Source organism: Zea mays, chromosome 3, assembly GCF_902167145.1.
Source record: "Zea mays cultivar B73 chromosome 3, Zm-B73-REFERENCE-NAM-5.0, whole genome shotgun sequence".
In the NCBI taxonomy this organism is placed as follows: domain Eukaryota; kingdom Viridiplantae; phylum Streptophyta; class Magnoliopsida; order Poales; family Poaceae; genus Zea; species Zea mays.
In genome coordinates, this window is record NC_050098.1 from 3,753,531 (window position 1) to 3,770,807 (window position 17,277).

At 41.0% G+C, this 17,277-nt stretch overlaps 1 protein-coding gene across 1 annotated transcript; it reads right to left on the reverse strand.

The window, feature by feature from the left end:
• Positions 1-1,182: 1,182 nt before the first annotated feature.
• On the reverse strand, positions 1,183-17,244 carry LOC103649589 (ATP-dependent RNA helicase). Its single transcript, XM_008675331.4, has 24 exons — positions 16,998-17,244; positions 16,731-16,875; positions 15,922-15,996; positions 15,146-15,235; positions 14,925-15,004; positions 14,608-14,677; positions 14,418-14,503; positions 13,888-13,957; positions 13,712-13,807; positions 12,843-12,948; positions 12,139-12,185; positions 11,960-12,043; positions 11,834-11,887; positions 11,154-11,254; positions 10,791-10,881; positions 9,924-10,088; positions 7,157-7,246; positions 6,999-7,070; positions 6,367-6,465; positions 6,157-6,243; positions 5,654-5,707; positions 1,973-2,052; positions 1,731-1,888; positions 1,183-1,475 (listed from the first exon to the last, which is right to left on the reverse strand). The coding sequence occupies exons 1-23, from the start codon at positions 17,105-17,107 to the stop codon at positions 1,741-1,743; spliced, it is 2,100 nt and encodes a 699-aa protein (XP_008673553.1). The 5' UTR covers positions 17,108-17,244; the 3' UTR covers positions 1,183-1,475; positions 1,731-1,740.
• Between the last annotated feature and the right edge of the window lie 33 nt (positions 17,245-17,277).

The window sequence follows — 17,277 nt, forward strand, 5'->3', positions numbered from 1 at the left end:
CCACGTGTATTGGGGCGCCCAGGTGCGTGCGTGCATGAGAGCGTTTGTTGAACGAATGAATGGGTTGGTCGTGCGTGGAGAACCATCGTGCTGCCGTCTGTTTTGTTTTTGACTATCTGTTAGCTAGAGAAGAGACTAGAGTGGTGGCGTCCATGATGCATGATTTAGCATTGTTTAAGCTTCAGCTACCGCTCACTGCTTGCTCAGTTACTCCCGCCGTGTATTTGCCCCGTCGGCGGGTCACACGGAGCCGCCTCCAGTCGACACGTAGCCACACACCGACTCCGACTGAGCTGAGAGTTCCTTAAGGGTCTGTTCGGATATGCCGGATTCAACCTCCGGAATAGTTCCACTTAGAATGATAGTTTAATTTATATAGTAATTAAACATCTAGAATAGTTCCGAGTCTCATTTCGATGTAACCGAACAGGCCCTAACGCTGCTGAAGGTGTGTGCAGGATGGGTTTAGATGACATACCTCGGATCCAATCAGTCATTCAGTCCACACGACATCCAAGCTATACAGGTACCTCAGCTCCTCCCCAGGGCACGGTGAATTCAAATCCAATCCTTGGGCGCAAAGCGCATCATTCGCCTTGCACGAGTGTCCAAAATCTCAACTTTTCTGTAGTGTCTACCACTTCCGAGTACGATATGCTAGTCTCACGTCTCTCGTGTCCTTTTTCCGAAAGGGTCCACTAAGGTAGAAAAGAAAATACTCCTACATAAGAAGAGCACTGGATACCATGCCGGCTCTTCAGGTTTTGAGTGGTCTAGCAGATCTAACTTGTGCTTTACCTCAATGGCAAGACAGTCTCTTGATATGGAGCGTTTCGGATTCTCCACTTGTCGAAACAAGCTTACAAAAAAGTCGACGACGAACCCCCTAGCACTGCTTCCCCTCCCTTTCTTGATACTAACTGATTGGTGATTTGCTTATTTTACAAAACGAGAAGGCTGGTGCGATCGACCGTCGACGTGGATAGGATGACATGAAATCCGACATTCCTGTCGTGGATAGGATGACATGAAATCCGTCACTCCTGGCGCTCGAACCTGACTGGCAGATGAGACTATCCTACTATAATATACCATACCATCCCACAGAAACAAGCTAAATGCTGCAGTCATCCTGTTGATAATGCAGGATGATTGGGATTTAAGAGGTAAACCATGCTCTGATGGGGCAAAAAAGAGACAACTCATCTATATAGTCCAATAAACTGCATCCTCCCATAAACTGACAAGAACAAAATGTGGGCAAATTCAAGAGGTTGTACAAGTTACAGATTTCTCGCTACTGTGATTTTGGGATAAACCGACAAGTGTGATTTTGGCCGTCCCATCATCACTGGAATAGAATAATGCCACAAGTGCTTAGCATATACAAATATTGGCAATCCTTTTCTTCAACAAAATTGTGGCCCTAGGAAAGTTAAGTTCTCTAAAATTACAAAACGACGTGCAGTCCTGCCCTGTAAATCAACATCAACGACACGGATCAGCCAATAATCAAACAAATACTTTCACACAAAACATCTTTCATTGAAACTGCTTTTAGCAATAAAGCCAGATCCATTCTGATCCACAGGACACCTTTCATCCCATATCCAACTGGGCCGATAAGCCAACTGGGGGGAAAACATAATCTTGCCATTGAATCATTGTTAAAACTTCACTACATTTGTTGAATGTAAGGCAAAGATAACTGAGTAGCCAAAAGAAATTACCACAGTAATGTTAGTGGGGAGCAGGATTGAATGCTCGGAACTGATAAAAATGTGGTGCAGCTTCCGTAAGCCATGATGGCTCAATGGCAATAACGTTCCGCATATAATGCTTGTCAGTTGAGACGAGAGACTGGTAGACAACCCACTTTGGATTGACCCTAAATGCAATGATGTCACTTAAGGTATTAATATAAATTGAAAAAAACTAATTCATCAAACATAAGAATTATTGCTGAGCTCACCTAAAGAGAACTGAAGATGGATGAATATAAACTTCTTGTAATGTCCTAATTGTTTTATACATTCCGTTTTGGCTGTATTCCTATATAGCAGAGAAAACGATTAGAATCACTGAAAAAATAAATGTCAGCTACTTAGCTGCATGGTGATTGATACCTTCCTCTTTGGGATAAACAGAGTACAAATGTGCAAAAGGATGGTAACAAAAGAACTCAAAAGTCATATGTTTTCAAATGAGCCAGAAGCACAGACAGCAGCTAACTAATCTTAGGTCATGTTTGGAAGCAAAAGCAATTCAGTTTTTAAGAAAGTGGCTTTTATTTTTTATCTAGTAGTGGTCAGCTTCTTTTTTTTTTTTTTTGAACAAACGCAGGAGAGCTGCGTGTCATTAAATTAAGAAGAAAAAAAGAACATAGGAGAGACAAGACATGTCAACCCCTAATTACAAAGGCCCCTAGGCCGAGACCCCTCCGGCAATAACACAACGCACCACACACACACAAGGTAACAACCCGACCAAAAAACGACTACCAGCAGGAAAACTGCTAAGGTCCCCTAGGGAGCTGGCGCAGCAGGAGGTCCTGCAGAGCTGATGCACCAGCCAAACACCAGACGTTGCCCTCCTCAATCACAGCACTCTGAACTCGCTGGGTGCAGGGCACAACCCCCTCAAAAACACAAGCATTACGGTGCTTCCAAATCTCCCAAGCAACCAAAATGATCAAGGAATTAAGACCTTTTCTTAAACTCTTCTCCACTTTCTTGATACTTTGGCACCACCAATTTGAGAAACGAGTGCATCCATGCTGAGGCACAATGGCAAGGAGGCCTAAATTGTGTAGCATGGACGTCCATATCTGCCGAGCGAACACACAGGAGACAAGAATATGCTGGATGGTTTCCTCAGCCTGATCACACAGAGGGCAAGCAACTGGATGGGGCAGACCTCTTTTTGCAAGTCGATCAGCTGTCCAAACCCTGTTTTTGATTGCCAACCATACAAAGAATTTGCATTTTAAGGGGGCCCAGGTCTTCCAGACACGTCGCCAAGGGCCAAAAGGGATAGAGCCAACAAAGAGAGCATCATAGGCCGATTTGCTACAATAAGTACCATGAGCAGAGAGGCGCCAGATGTGTTGGTCTGCGATGTCAGGTTGCAGAACTACCCCATCAACCAAGTTCCATAGCTGCAGATACTCTACTAGTACCGCTACAGACAATCCTCCCCGAATATCTGACACCCATTGACGATTTGTGAGCCCCTCAGCTACTGTTCTTCGCTTTAAAGCCCTTCTAGAAATCACTTGGATAAGGGTTGGACAGTGTTCAGCCACAGTTTTACCAAGGAGCCAACGATCAGACCAGAACTTCACAGATTCACCACTGCCTACCACTGAGGTAATAGCCACATCAACGAGGGCCTTTGCATTACGGTGCACTCGGATAGGGAGACCAGCCCATGGCCTTGACGCGTCAGTCTTTTGTAACCAAAGCCACCTGGCACGTAGGGCCCATCCAAACATCTCCAGGTTGAGAATACCCAGACCACCATACTTGAGAGGCCGCTGGACAGCTTCCCAGGACACGAGACAGTTACCTCCATTTGCATCACCTTGCCCCTTCCAAAGAAAGCCTCGTCTCCTCTTATCGATTGCCTTAAAAACCCATTTAGGGAGTTCTAAAGCAAGCATAAGATAGATAGGGACAGAAGACAACACTGTCTTAACCATGACAAGACGACCAGCCCGGCTGAGAAGATTAGCTTTCCATCCTGGAAGTTTATCAGCAACTTTATCAACAAGCGGCAGGAGATCAGAGTTAGCAAGCCTATGGATTGATAGAGGAATCCCCAAGTAAGTGCAGGGAAAATTTTTTGTAGCACATGGTAATAAGGCAGAAATGGTGGTCAGCTCATTCGCTCCACATTGAATGGGTGTAACAGAACTTTTGGAGATGTTCGTTTTTAACCCAGTAGCATGACCAAAGATGTCTAAAATGCTGATAATTGCTGAGATATCCTGATGAGAGGGCCGCATGAACAAAACAACATCGTCAGCATAAAAGGAGATACAATGTTTGGCATGTTGATTTGCAATCGGCTGCAGCATATGTTCCCTGAAAGCATAACTGACCATAGCATTCAAAGCCTCCATGACAAGGATAAACAGCATGGGGGACAAAGGATCGCCTTGCCGAAGACCCCTATGATGCAGAATGTATTCCCCAGGCTCGCCATTGACAAGGATCCGTGTAGAGGAAGTGCAAAGCAACAGACTAATAAGGTTGCACCAGCTTCGACCAAAACCCAAGTGTTGTAACATGTCAAGCAGGAATGGCCAGGATATCGAGTCAAAGGCCTTTGAAATATCCAACTTCAGCAGGATGTGAGGCTCTTTTGAGTGGTGTAATGATCTGGTAAGTTGCTGCACCAGTAGGAAATTGTCTTGTATACTCCTTCCTTTGATAAAGGCACTTTGGTTGATAGAGACCATACTTGGCAGGTGGGGTGCCAACCGAGCTGCTAGCACTTTGGTCACCAACTTAGCAAAGCTGTGAACAAGGCTTATTGGCCTGTAATCCTTGACCAGCAGGGCATCCACCTTCTTAGGCAGGAGGGTGATAAAAGCCGTGTTGAGGAGTTTGAGTTTGGAGACATGCCCACATTGCACAGCAAGCAAAGCACCCATCATATCCTCCTTGATGATATCCCAGCAAACCTTATAAAAACGACCTGTGAAACCATCTGGCCCAGGAGCCTTGCCCAAAGGCAGATCTTTTACAACTGACCAAACCTCCTCCATAGAAAAAACAAGCTCAAGATCCCCCAAATCATGTTGTTGAATGCCCAGGCTGTGCAGGTCCAGGGTGTAGTCCCTATGTTCAGCTGTACCTAGCAGGTTATCATAAAAATCCAAGGCTGCTTGCTGTTTTTCTTCCTGTGAGGTGACAATAAGTTCCTCAACCTGGAATTTTCTTGGTTTTTAAGAAACTGGGAATCCAATTTCTATAAAATGAGTCATAAATTGGTATGTTTGGAACAACCTCAATTTCCATAAACCAGTTTTTTTTAAAAAAAATAAAAACTGGATGCTTCCAAACAGGCCATTAGTGGTAGAATAAACAGTATATGACTATATTTTTGTCCAGGGTTCCAGGCTACTTGTGTGGGAGGTTGCAGCTTAGATGTGCCCCTTTTTAGGTAAACAACCAAGAAGGTGGAAGTCTATATGAAAAATGTGTTAATCCCATACATATACAACATTATATCGGCTAAGAGATCAACATTTTGGACAAACACGCATCTACACTTATGAGGAAAAAGGATCACAATTATAAGACAGCTACATGTCACGGGCCAAGGAAAACTGAAGAAATGGACTGTTGAACATAAGACGAGTTAACTGTGGACCAGTTCAACCAAGCTACAGCGCCCAGGGAAAGATCAGTCCCAATCATTAGGCCTGTCTAGAGTGACCTAATCTCCTTGGGAATGTTTTCCCGGTGAGACTGACAAGTTGCCATTTGTTAGCTGCACACCAATAAAGATTTACAGGCACAAATCACATATGAGACGTCTCTGGGGGAGAAACCAAATTTTGTCCACAAGTTAGTTATATAAGGGACCATCCAATCAGCTTGGTGATAAAAGAAAAAGATCATATTTAATTAAATAGAGCAAATACCTCCAGATGACATGCATTAGTAAATGAACCAGCAATAATGGCCTTTCTAACTGCCTGCAGAATATTAGGATAGCAATGCCGTAAGCTCAAGGATTTGGGTATTTTAGATAACTTCAGAAAAACATAACAGTGGAAGAGTATATGTACAAAGTTGATAAAAATAACAAGTTCTAAGACAGAACGACGGTAGCATTCGAGCTAGCATAACAGTGGTTGCATTAGGCATGTCCCCTGATCAATTTACATATATGATATATCCTCTAATGAATGTGGTTATTTGTACATGTTTCATTAATTTGAGCCTAGGGCCAACCAGGTGTGTTGGATTGGATGTCACCTCGATGACATAAAAACTTTCCTGGTTGTTGGCCTAGGGTGGGACCGTGGGAGGTTGACCTCGGCTGTCAAAGATCGGTCATAGGGGAGCAAGGCGACGCTGGGTGGGATATAAGACCCTAGTAATGCACAGAATAATGGCACCAAAACTAGTTCAAATACCATACCTGCATATCTCTGTCACATGATTTCAGTTGTATACCAAAACTCTTCACTATCCTGAGAAGTTGTCCCCTAATGTCGACAACTTTCTTCTGTGGTAATGAAAAAAATATGTGCCCTCAGTCCCTCACTTGTAACAATTGGAGAACCACAGCTTTGCATATGAGCAGATTCCTAATTTAAACGAATCATGACCTTGTGTAGTGAAGACATACCAGTGCTTGGTAATTCAAAAAGTTCTTGTAACACCATTGGCTAGATTTTCCAGACTGGTGAAATCCTTTGTAGATATTCAGGAATGTTACATGATCTCCCTGTGGTACATTATCCATTTAAGGCATAAGAAAATATGAATGGTCATTGGCCAACCGAGAGCAAAACAGACAAATCAAATACTTATAACATGCATGTGGGAAGACAACCTAAAACATGGATACACTGGCAATGATGCCAATCTTAAATAGAAGCTCTACAATAAAAAAGGTGAGCCACCAATTGGCCTGTCACCAGTGTCAGTTTGCTGATCCCATGCCATCAGTGCAAATGCCACACCAGAAAACAAACACGCTTTCAGCAGTGTAAGACGCTGAGGATTTTTCTCAAATACAAATAAATTAAATGACCTCTTTAATTCAGAAATGCAACCAGGAACAGGGCAAATTAATGATGGGCATAATTTTATGATGCGATATTCTTTAATTCTTTTACTGTAATAAATGGGTGTCCCATGCTACTTGTGTGATCTTCTAAAAGCAGTGAGCACCAATATAATAGTCAATATTAACAATTAAGTGGCATCAGGGTTCCTGAGTAAACAATATAAATGTGTCATATTGATTCCGCAAACCTCAGCAGCAGCAAATCGAAGCTTTGCTTCATCAAATTCCTTCTTCACTCCCCTCACAGAAACCCATACAGACTGTATAAACCAATACATATCAGAATAATTGAAAGATTAAAACTTTAAAATGGACAAGAAAAAGGAGAAGAGATACAAATTCTTACTTGAACAGACAGAAATGATGCTATGGTCAATATCTCATCAGAGCATCCAAAATCATTCGCTGACAAGATCATTTTCGAAATCATGGGGTCCTGTAAGAAATTAAAGTTAGTGTATGCTAACCTTGGGAAAAGAATGTTGTTCAGAACGATTGTAAGAATATAAGAGCATATATTGAGAAAAAAACAAGCGTAAAATAATATAAGAATGGCCGCATTGTCAGCTAGGTTCAGCATGTAGAGATAAAAGATGTATACCAGAGTGTAGGGTAAGTAAATAATTAAAACATTGCAACTGTAATCTGGGGGAATAGCATACAGCATCTACTGCCTCAAAAGCTTAGCAACAAAGCAAAGCATGTAACTATTTTGATTCATGCACATATTACATACTTCTGTTATGGCAAGTGGAGCCGGCTCAGGGGCCCACACACCACTGTATCGCGTAAACAGTGCCAGAAAGATAGATTGATTTTTTTTCTCGAATACGCAGGAAAGTTGCGCATCATTACATTAAAAAGAGGAAAAGGGGGTAAAGAACCCCAAGAACAAACAAAAACACACAGACCCACATCCACAAACTCACGCACACGCCCTAACCGAAACAGACACTAGCAGGTCACTAGCCACACAGAGAACAACACGGCCAAACCACACATTTAACCTGGCTGGTCCAAAGCTTGGATAAAAGGCAATCCTTTTGCTCCAGCCAAAGACAACAAGACAGCCTCCTCCTTAGCTGCAGCAAGAGCTACAAGAATATTTACATCTATTCCTATGCTTCCAAATGCTCCAAGCACCTAAGATGACAAAGGAATTAAACCCCTTCCTATGCGGTTCAGCCACCCTACAGTTGCCCGTCCTCCACCAATCTTCAAAGGAGCAGTCAGTAGGTTGAGGCACTAAGTCTTGAAGATTTAGCAGCCCAAGCAACTCGAACCAAACTTGCCGCGCAAACACACATTCCACCAATAGGCGGTTGATGCTTTCTAGCTGCTGGTCACAAAGAGGGCATTGCTCTGGGTGTTGCAGGCCCTTCTAGCCAACCTGTCCGCTGTCCAACACCTATTGTGCTCAACCATCCATGCGAAGAAACGATATTTGCTCGGGGGCCAGGAGCCCAGGACTTCCATATTCTATCTGCAGGTTCAAGCGTCTTCGCTCCATAGAACATGGCCTCATAGGTGGATCTGAAAGGAATACTGTCCTGAAGATAGATTGATTTGGTTAGGATAAGGAAAGAGATAAGTTAGATCGATTTGGCTAGTTAAGATAAAGAAAGATTTGGTTAGTTAGTATAAGGAAACCGATATGTTAGATTGATTTGGTTAGTTAAGATAAGGAAATATTTGGTTAATAGTTAAGATAAGGAAATATTTGGTTAGTTAGGATAAGGAAATAGATAAGTTAGATTGAGTTGGTTATGATATTTTCTTAGAGGTCAAGTAAGCCAATAAGCCTCTATATAATTAGGGAAGATATATAAATCTAACCAAGCAAGAATTAAGAAGGAAAACTATTCCCTCTTGCTCGGTCATAGGCAAGGCCCTCCTTACGCTCCCTCAACCCTAGCTCTGGCTGCCGCCATAACAACTTCACACTACACAGCAGTCTCCTTAATAAAGTTTAACAGGCAGTCTGTCAGGCAAATATAACATGAAGTATTATGCCGAAATAGTAATTGCAACACAATCCATATCCTGTTTTTTATTTAAAAAAATGTTTTGTTCAATATCTTATTTTGCAGTCCAGCAGATCAGAATGACGCTAGGATAGACTCTTTTCCCTTTGCAATTTTTCATTACAAGGGGTTTCAGATAACCCACAATCGTTTCATCATGCTTATTAAATTTATTCTTTGAGAGTTAGCAGTACTCTGAATACTTCCAAGATATTTTGAGTGAACACAGATACTGCGACGATTTAACAGTGTTTAATACCAAAATTCTTGTGGCACAATTTAATTGGCTCTGGTGTGAAGCGGTGTTGGGGTTGTAAAATATCATCTTCATGAATGAATTTCACACAGTTCTCCGGCATGTTGAAGTAAGAAATGCACTGCAGTGGTAAATATCCAGAAGGGACTGTAGAATAAAAGTGTGACCCCTCTAGACCTCTGAATTCTAACACAGTTTAATTGACCTTTGGGTTTTCATTGCAAGAATGTGTGGCCTATGCATTTTTTTGTAGAAATTCACAAGTAATTCCAAAAATCAAAGATTATTAGTCTAGAAAAAAAACTCCAACCTAGAAAGAACTAGGTGGGATTTTTAATTGAGAAATGGCAATATAGCACCCAAATTTGGCTCGACAAGGACTTGAACTTGGGTGGTTGGGGCATTCCTTGGCCAACTGAGTTCGGTTTAGTTTCCCTGCTTAGTAGTCCAGAAATGGTACCAGTTGGCGGACATGTCTAATCTCACCAAATGCAAACCCAAGAATGAGCTGACCCGTCACAGTTGCCATGGTTGATTTATCAGGGTACTACTACTATAGCAACTACACCCTCTATCCCAGTATATAAGGTGTAACCAGCTCTGGTTCAAAGACCAAGAAATGTATCTATTTTTCTCTATCAACACTAGCACTACTGCATCAATGAACGTTTGTCTAGAGAGAGCACGCCTTATATATTATGTGACAAGAACAAAAAATGATTACGCCTTATATTATGAGACGGAGGAAGTATTCCATAAGCACATCGTAGAAGGTTCAGAACATTCTATTACACATGGAGTTATCAGTGGGAAAAGTATTAAGCAGCACATACCAGAGGGATCTCAGCAACTTGGAAGCCAATGGGTACTGTTAATTTGGCATCTTCATCGAGGATACCTAGGGAGAATAGAACTTCAAGAGCCCGAATCATTGCCTCTGGAGATGGAGAAGCTGGCCAATCAAAGCCCAGGATGTTGTCTATGCCTAGGGCTTTTAACTGCCATGATGAAAAGTAGATCAACAAGGCATTACATTGGTGGACTTCAAAGAGAAAGAAATTATTTACGAAGTCATACACTTTGTTCAGTATTCAGCTAGGCACACATGCTAGATAGAGCTGGTCACATGGACATATACATATTGGAACAAGTTAGTTATATGCTCAATTCTATGATTAACAATATTAATAGTTATTATCTTCTGTGCAGAAGAAACCAACAAGTTTTTGTGGTTTTTGTTAGAATCCCGTTTAGGGTTTTGGCTTGAGTCCTCCCATAATTACCTGACTACCCCTGTGTAATGGCCTAATGGGCTTGGCCCAACTACTTGGTCTATTTAATACACTCCCAACCCTGATTAGGGTTAGGGTTTCCCACAATTTTCATCATTTACTCAAAGTACATGCTTCAATCCAAATTTCTAAAACAAATTCTGATCGATTCTCCATGTTTTGCATTAATTTTTTGGGGAACTTTCATGGTTAGATGCAGCAGACCCAACAAAAAAAAATTGTGTAATAGCATAATTGCACATCTAAACCAAAAAAAAATGGAATTTATGCTGTATGCAATCCATACACCATTTTCAGATTCACATAGAAGACCAGTAATGAAAGGTACAGTGCACAAAAATTATCTGTTTACAGCATTCATATACAATGATATTACTAGAAGAATCAGGAAACAGACAAACAAGGTACCTGTATTATGCAGGAGACCAGGTTGGACCTTTGCATTTCTGGAATTCCTTCTGACTGCATTTCAGTAAGATAATATTCCTCTGTATAGATCCTGCAGGAGATATGATCTAACTTATGAGATGTGCGAAGACTGATAAATTAAACTCCAAGGAGAAAAATGAAACACACAACATAAGTTATTGTAGTAACTACATTTATTTTGTTTTATTAATATCAAAACAAAAATGTGTTCAAAATCAGTTATGTTGAAATTACGGCAGCATGTGATTGCCATCAGAAGCAGAGAATCATAAGTTGACCTCATAGTTTGTATTATCAACAAAAAGAAATATAATACTTAAATAACAAAACTGTCTGACTTACCTAAAGCACTTCCCAGGTCGCACCCTTCCAGCTCTGCCTGCTCGTTGTCTTGCAGATGCCTTGGATATTGGTGCGACAACTAAACTCTCTATGTCCGAAATCTAAGCCAAAAAAAGAGTTCCAGTGTTATAACACAAGAAAAAGACTAAAACCGAACAATATAAGGAATACACCGACCAATTTTGTCTCAGTTTTAATTGTCTCATCTAACCTATCTTAAAAAGAGGCGTAGGGGAATTCTGAAAATAAATAACCCAAAGGTGCATGATAAATATCTTTTTCAGATATGAGAAGGATATTACCCTTTGAAAGTTGGTACTCTTACACGTTGATGTGTTTAAGAAGATGTATACAACTCTTATTGAAAGGTGAAGCATAGATGTATTTATTAACAACACCAGATTCTAGCAAACAAGATAGGGGCCTGAAACTACTCATAATGAATGCCTTCACAGATATTGATTACAGAATCCAAAATCCAAGAATTATCATGCTTGCATACAAAGTAAACGGGCACGGGCAAGTTGGAATATGAAGGTGATTGTACAGTTGGCATTAGAATGTTCACTCCAAATATTCTAAGAAAGGGATAAGAAAGTGTTAAAGTCAGAATGCAGTGTTAAAGTCAAGTTTTGAAGAAATAGTGGACTATTTGCCATAGAAACAGAAATGAGAAGTACCGGATTATAACATTTCTGCTTGGAAAATCCACTATCAACAACATATACCACACCCTGCAAAACACTCGCAGAATCAATAGCATGTTTACAATCAACATTGTATTCATTAGCCTAACCATGCAATACCTCCAGAGTCAGCGATGTCTCAGCAATATTGGTTGATAACACAACTTTCCTTTTCCCTTTTGATGTAGGAGCAAAAATGAGATCCTAGAAAGTCAAAGAGCAACAGCCAGGGTCAACATGCAGATGGAGTGGTGCCAGTGCAACATAATTTATTACTAACACTAATGTGGATAACTAACTTGATCTCCCCGCGGAAGGCCGGAGTACAAGGGCAAAATCAGCAAGTCTGAAAATTGAAGCAATCTGAAATTCTGAATGCTTTAGAAACCAAAATTTACACACCAAGCATAATGCAATTTAAAGTAGACTTGTGCCAGAGGCCAGAGCGATGTGGGGGCTCAAATACAAGTGGTGGGCGCAAACTGGATGTGGAACACGACATGCATGGCTTGAGTCGGATGCAAAGGGGTTGTCTGGCATGAAAAGTTTAGCTGTTGCACCCTTATTTTTAACTAGTTTGGTGGCTTGCTTCATGATCATATTAGCTGTCTTTTACTCTTGTTAGCCATCAGTTCCTAAAGATCCAGTTTGTTAACCTCGTTTTTTAGGGCCAGCCTATCAAGGCATCAGAATATCAGTCTACTTCCCTAATCAAGATTTAGCAAGTATGATATCTATGTTCATTCATTCTCTCATTGTTCACCCCTTCCTGTGTGTGCCAAATTCTGGAGTCACTTCCAAACCACGCATGATGGCCGGAGGAAGCTGGTCAGATACAAGTGACAAGTCTGGTGCCTCCCTCTGACCAACTGCAATAAAAATCCCTTGTATGTAAGCATAACTACCTAGCATTCACTTCCGGAATATCATCCCCTGAGACATGATTAGTAGGATTAACCTATTTTAGTTCTCCATTTTCTATGATGCAAAGAGAAGAAATTACCCAAATAGTGTCTTCCAAGGTGCTGAATTTCTTCATTCAACAACTTAACAGCAGCTTCTATGTCATCCTGACCAGTTAAGAATACCAAGATATCCCCTGGTGGTTCCTGCATGAAAAATCTGCAAGTGAAGACAAAGCAATGCAATTCAATAGACAATAGAACTACTAGTGAACCAATATGAAAGATAGTAGTTCCATATATTACTTCGGAAACTAAAAACGCCATAAAATGGGATCAGGAAACCATGCCTGTTTATCTGAACTATGATGCCATCATTTAAGTTTCATACCTTGCCTGTCATCATAACCTCATAACTGATGAGAGGCAGACTGGCAATGCTTACAATGTAGGTAAATATTTAAACATAAAATGCTAATTACAAGGATAACAGTTTTTCCTTTCTTTTTCTCAACTTGTTTCATCCAGAAACATTTCAAATTGCTATCTCTTAGTCACAAGAGTGTTTTATTAGACGGTTACATTTTATGAACTTAGCTACGGGAATTTAAGTTTATTGTAACTGCCAAGTTATAGTTTGAGTACCAATGCTTCAACAATGAACATGTGGTTGCACATAATACTTCTATAGGTCACACATAGTAATGGCAGTTCACAAGCACTTATGTAAATCACTGGTAAGAGTTTATGTTAGCCTCAGAGTTTCATCTAAAACTGAAACAGTAATATGGATAAGATTGATGTTTGTTTTGTTATAAGCTGAAAAACAGCCTAATGGAAGTAATAAAATATTGAAGAATAGATCAAATTTCGGGAATAAAGGAAACTGAAGTCACAAATCATCAAAAGTATCACACATGATAGCCCAAATTACATCTAAATTTCCATTACACAGCAAAAAGTAAACAACCTTTTCGTGAATAAGAAGTACAGTATTCACAGTAGCCTGTAAGTAGTCTGAGACAGGTTCTTCAACATAATGGATTTCCACGGTGTATCCTTTACCCTGTAGAACCAGATTATGTCTTTATCAATAAAGAGCATTACAGCATTCTTCCATGCTTATCTCATCTCAAAAGAACATACTTCAACAGAAAGTACAGCAGGTTCTGGGCTGGGCAAATTATCAGAAGACCCAAGCAAAGAATTCTTTCGCCTGTGTGTGGAATAAAATACAAAGATCAGGACCGCAGAAGTTTGAAGCAGAAATGGAGTCAGTAGTGCATATGATGGATGTATATGATGTTTGAACACCAGTCACCAATGCATGTGTCAGAGTTAACAATTGGATGCAGTTGAGAAATAGGATTCTCATTGCATTAACCATGTCAATGCCTTTATCTTGTTCATTAAAAGTTACAAACAGTGAACAAAGGCATGCTGTGTGAGATCTTATTTATACCAGTATGGAAGTATGCTTAGATTTATCACTAATGCATGTATCATGGCTACCACAGATTGGGTATTAGTTACATGGCAGTTATTGAGAAAATCTTTCTGAATTTCAATGGTATGGGAAGTTAGATAGGCAATGCGCATTTTCACTTGGCAAGGCTATAGGCAAAAGATAATAAAATGCAGCCAGAAAGAAATGAAATTCCTTGATAGTGGTAGACCTAATGTTGAAGAAGGTTGACATTGATCTTGCTTCAATTGTTGCAGAGGAGATAATAAGCCGTAACTCGGGCCGACGACGTTGAATCTGATTTATCCATGAAAAGATACAGGCATTGCAGGGAATTTAAATACTATTCACATGCAAGAACAGTAAGAGAAAGGCAACTCTGGTATTAAAGAGATACTGACCTTTTTTAAGAGACCCAGCAACATGTCGGTTGAGATGGACCTTTCATGAGCTTCATCCACCATAATTACACTAATAGAATAGAAGAGCATGGATCAATGTGTGAATGAAGGGAATTGGTATGGAACTCTCCAGGACGATAAATTAAGTAACTATTAATGACTTCCACCCAATATAAAAGGAGTTTACTCCATTATGAATTAGCCAGTACCGACATGTACTTATAAGGAATAAAAGAAAGTCACTTCTACTACTGGATCAAATTGAGTAATCATGTCGAAGACAGGTGAACTATTTGGGCTTCAATCTCATGGGCTACCTATACTTGGTAAGAAGAGGATCTTCCATCATCTCTCTAATCAATACCCCATCTGTGAGAAATTTTATCATGGTCATACCCTGAGAAACCAAACACAGGCAGGCATAAGAAGATTAATACTTAATAGGACAAGAAAAGTGACAAATTTGAGTACTCTGCTTTGGTACCAAAATTAGTTTAGCATGTTTAAAACTAGTATAAGGAGTAAAACTTGATTGTACCGGGTTTGTTTGATCTTCGAATCGGATGGTATAACCAACTTCTTCTCCAAGCTTTACACCTACTTCTTCAGCTACTCTTGATGCAACCATCTGTTCAATAGTAAGATGAGTTGAAAACGCAATGATAAGAAGCAAATGAGAAGGAGAAACATCTGCATACAATAATAGGAAATACTACATGACAACATCACAACAGTATGTCACAATAGTTAAATCTGTAGTCAGCATCCATCGAGTCAGTCAAGCATACTATTCTACCCACAGATTGTTCTAGAATGGGATCTAAGAAAAGTAGGATCACATGAATATGTGTTCATCATAGTACTTCCCAATGCTGAATTAGTACATAGGGTATTCTTCGCAAACATCCTTTTGCCAGGACATAATCAAACATTGAATTTCTGGTCAGTAAATAATGTTAGAGGGGAAATAACTACAAGTACAAGTTTCAGACATTCAATACTAAAATATTGATCTAGACCATGTATGTTACATGATTAGTTGCAGAATCAGAGCATGCTAAACCTGGTCACACAAAATTTCGTGGTCCGCAGGTATTGTTAATTAAAGTATCACACAACACAGTTGGAAGTTTAGCCATCCAAAACATGTAGACAAAGCAAACTGTGGCATCATATAAGATGAAAAGCAGAATACTTTTGTGTACCCCAAAATAATACCTGCACAGACCTCGTCAGATAAACAAACAAAAGGACCTAGTATCGCATAATAGTTCTCACAAGCACAACTGAATTAAGATTAAAAGCACTGGATACCTGAACAGCCAGTCGTCTGGGCTGAGTGCATCCTATAAGCCGACCACCGTCAGCCCAACCAGCCTCCTTAAGGTACTGATCAAAGTACAGTGAAATTATTAGAAATAAAACATAATCAGAAAGAAAGACACAAACTGTTTGTAGATTACTATTTTCAGAAGTTTATATGCTTCAAAGCTTTAGTCTTCCTTGCACTCTTGTTGGCTCATTTTTGCTCCTCTGGTCCTCTTTTCCACCTTTTTGGTTTATTGCGCGCATCTAAATGATTGCACACTAGTGTATGTCTATGTGCCCAATATATGAACTAGCTTTGATGTGGATCTACACGCACAACATAAAACCTATAACACCACCAGTAGGCGTGGATGGTCAGTGGTAGCTGGCAAACACCACCTCGAGGGATGAATCCATGGCAAAATTGAGTCATCAAAGCTCCATATAGAATTACTGTCCAAGTTCTAATCCAATCAGGAATCCAGTCACATTGCATATGCCAAATTCACACACAAGTTGTGGATGAAATCCAAACAGAATTATCAAAAATAATTGACCATTGGTTAAGTATACCCATCGACCTCGTCACCTTAAGGCAGTAGGTCAACCCCGAAAAAATCACATATCTAGAACACAGAATGTATGAATGCTAGCCATGGGAACTCAACCACGCGCAGCAGCTGTTCGACCAAATGCCAACTGACATAAGTGCAGCACGCACAATCCTAACCATCCCTTTAGGCAGTAAGCCGGCCCCGAAAAATCCACACCCCGATGCGTTCGATGAAGCAGCGAAGGACTTATTCAGGGAGTACCTGAGGGATCTGCGTGGACTTGCCGCTGCCAGTCTCGCCGACGACAATGGTGGTGGCGTGCCGCTCCACCAGGTAGAGAATGGCTTTGCGGTACTTGTACACCGGCAGCCGTTGCCGCTGTCTCTCTAGACTCGCGTAACCAAAGCTACCGTCGAACACAACCAAAGCAACAGCGAGAACACCCAGTCTCAGGTTTTGAAACGTCAAGCAGCGGGTGTGAGGACAAATGCGAGACGGAAAGGGAGGGTTTAGGGTTTAGAAACGCACCCGGAGGAGGAGACGGAGCTGGAGGAGGGCAGGAAGACGACTCCGCCCTCCTCGTCGTCGACGAGTAGGGTGCTCGGCTTCTCCGACCCTGGCTTCCAGAACCTCGACATGGCCTGGCCGCCGACTCTGATGGCCAGCGAATCAGCGATGGCGGGGGCTGAGCCGAGGCTGACGCTGGGGCGAAGTTAGCGACAGAGCGTCGACAGTCGTGAGATGGGCTGGGCTGCGTGAAAACACACGGCCCAGTAGTCCAACCACGCCGGCTTGAGGCATAGCCCAC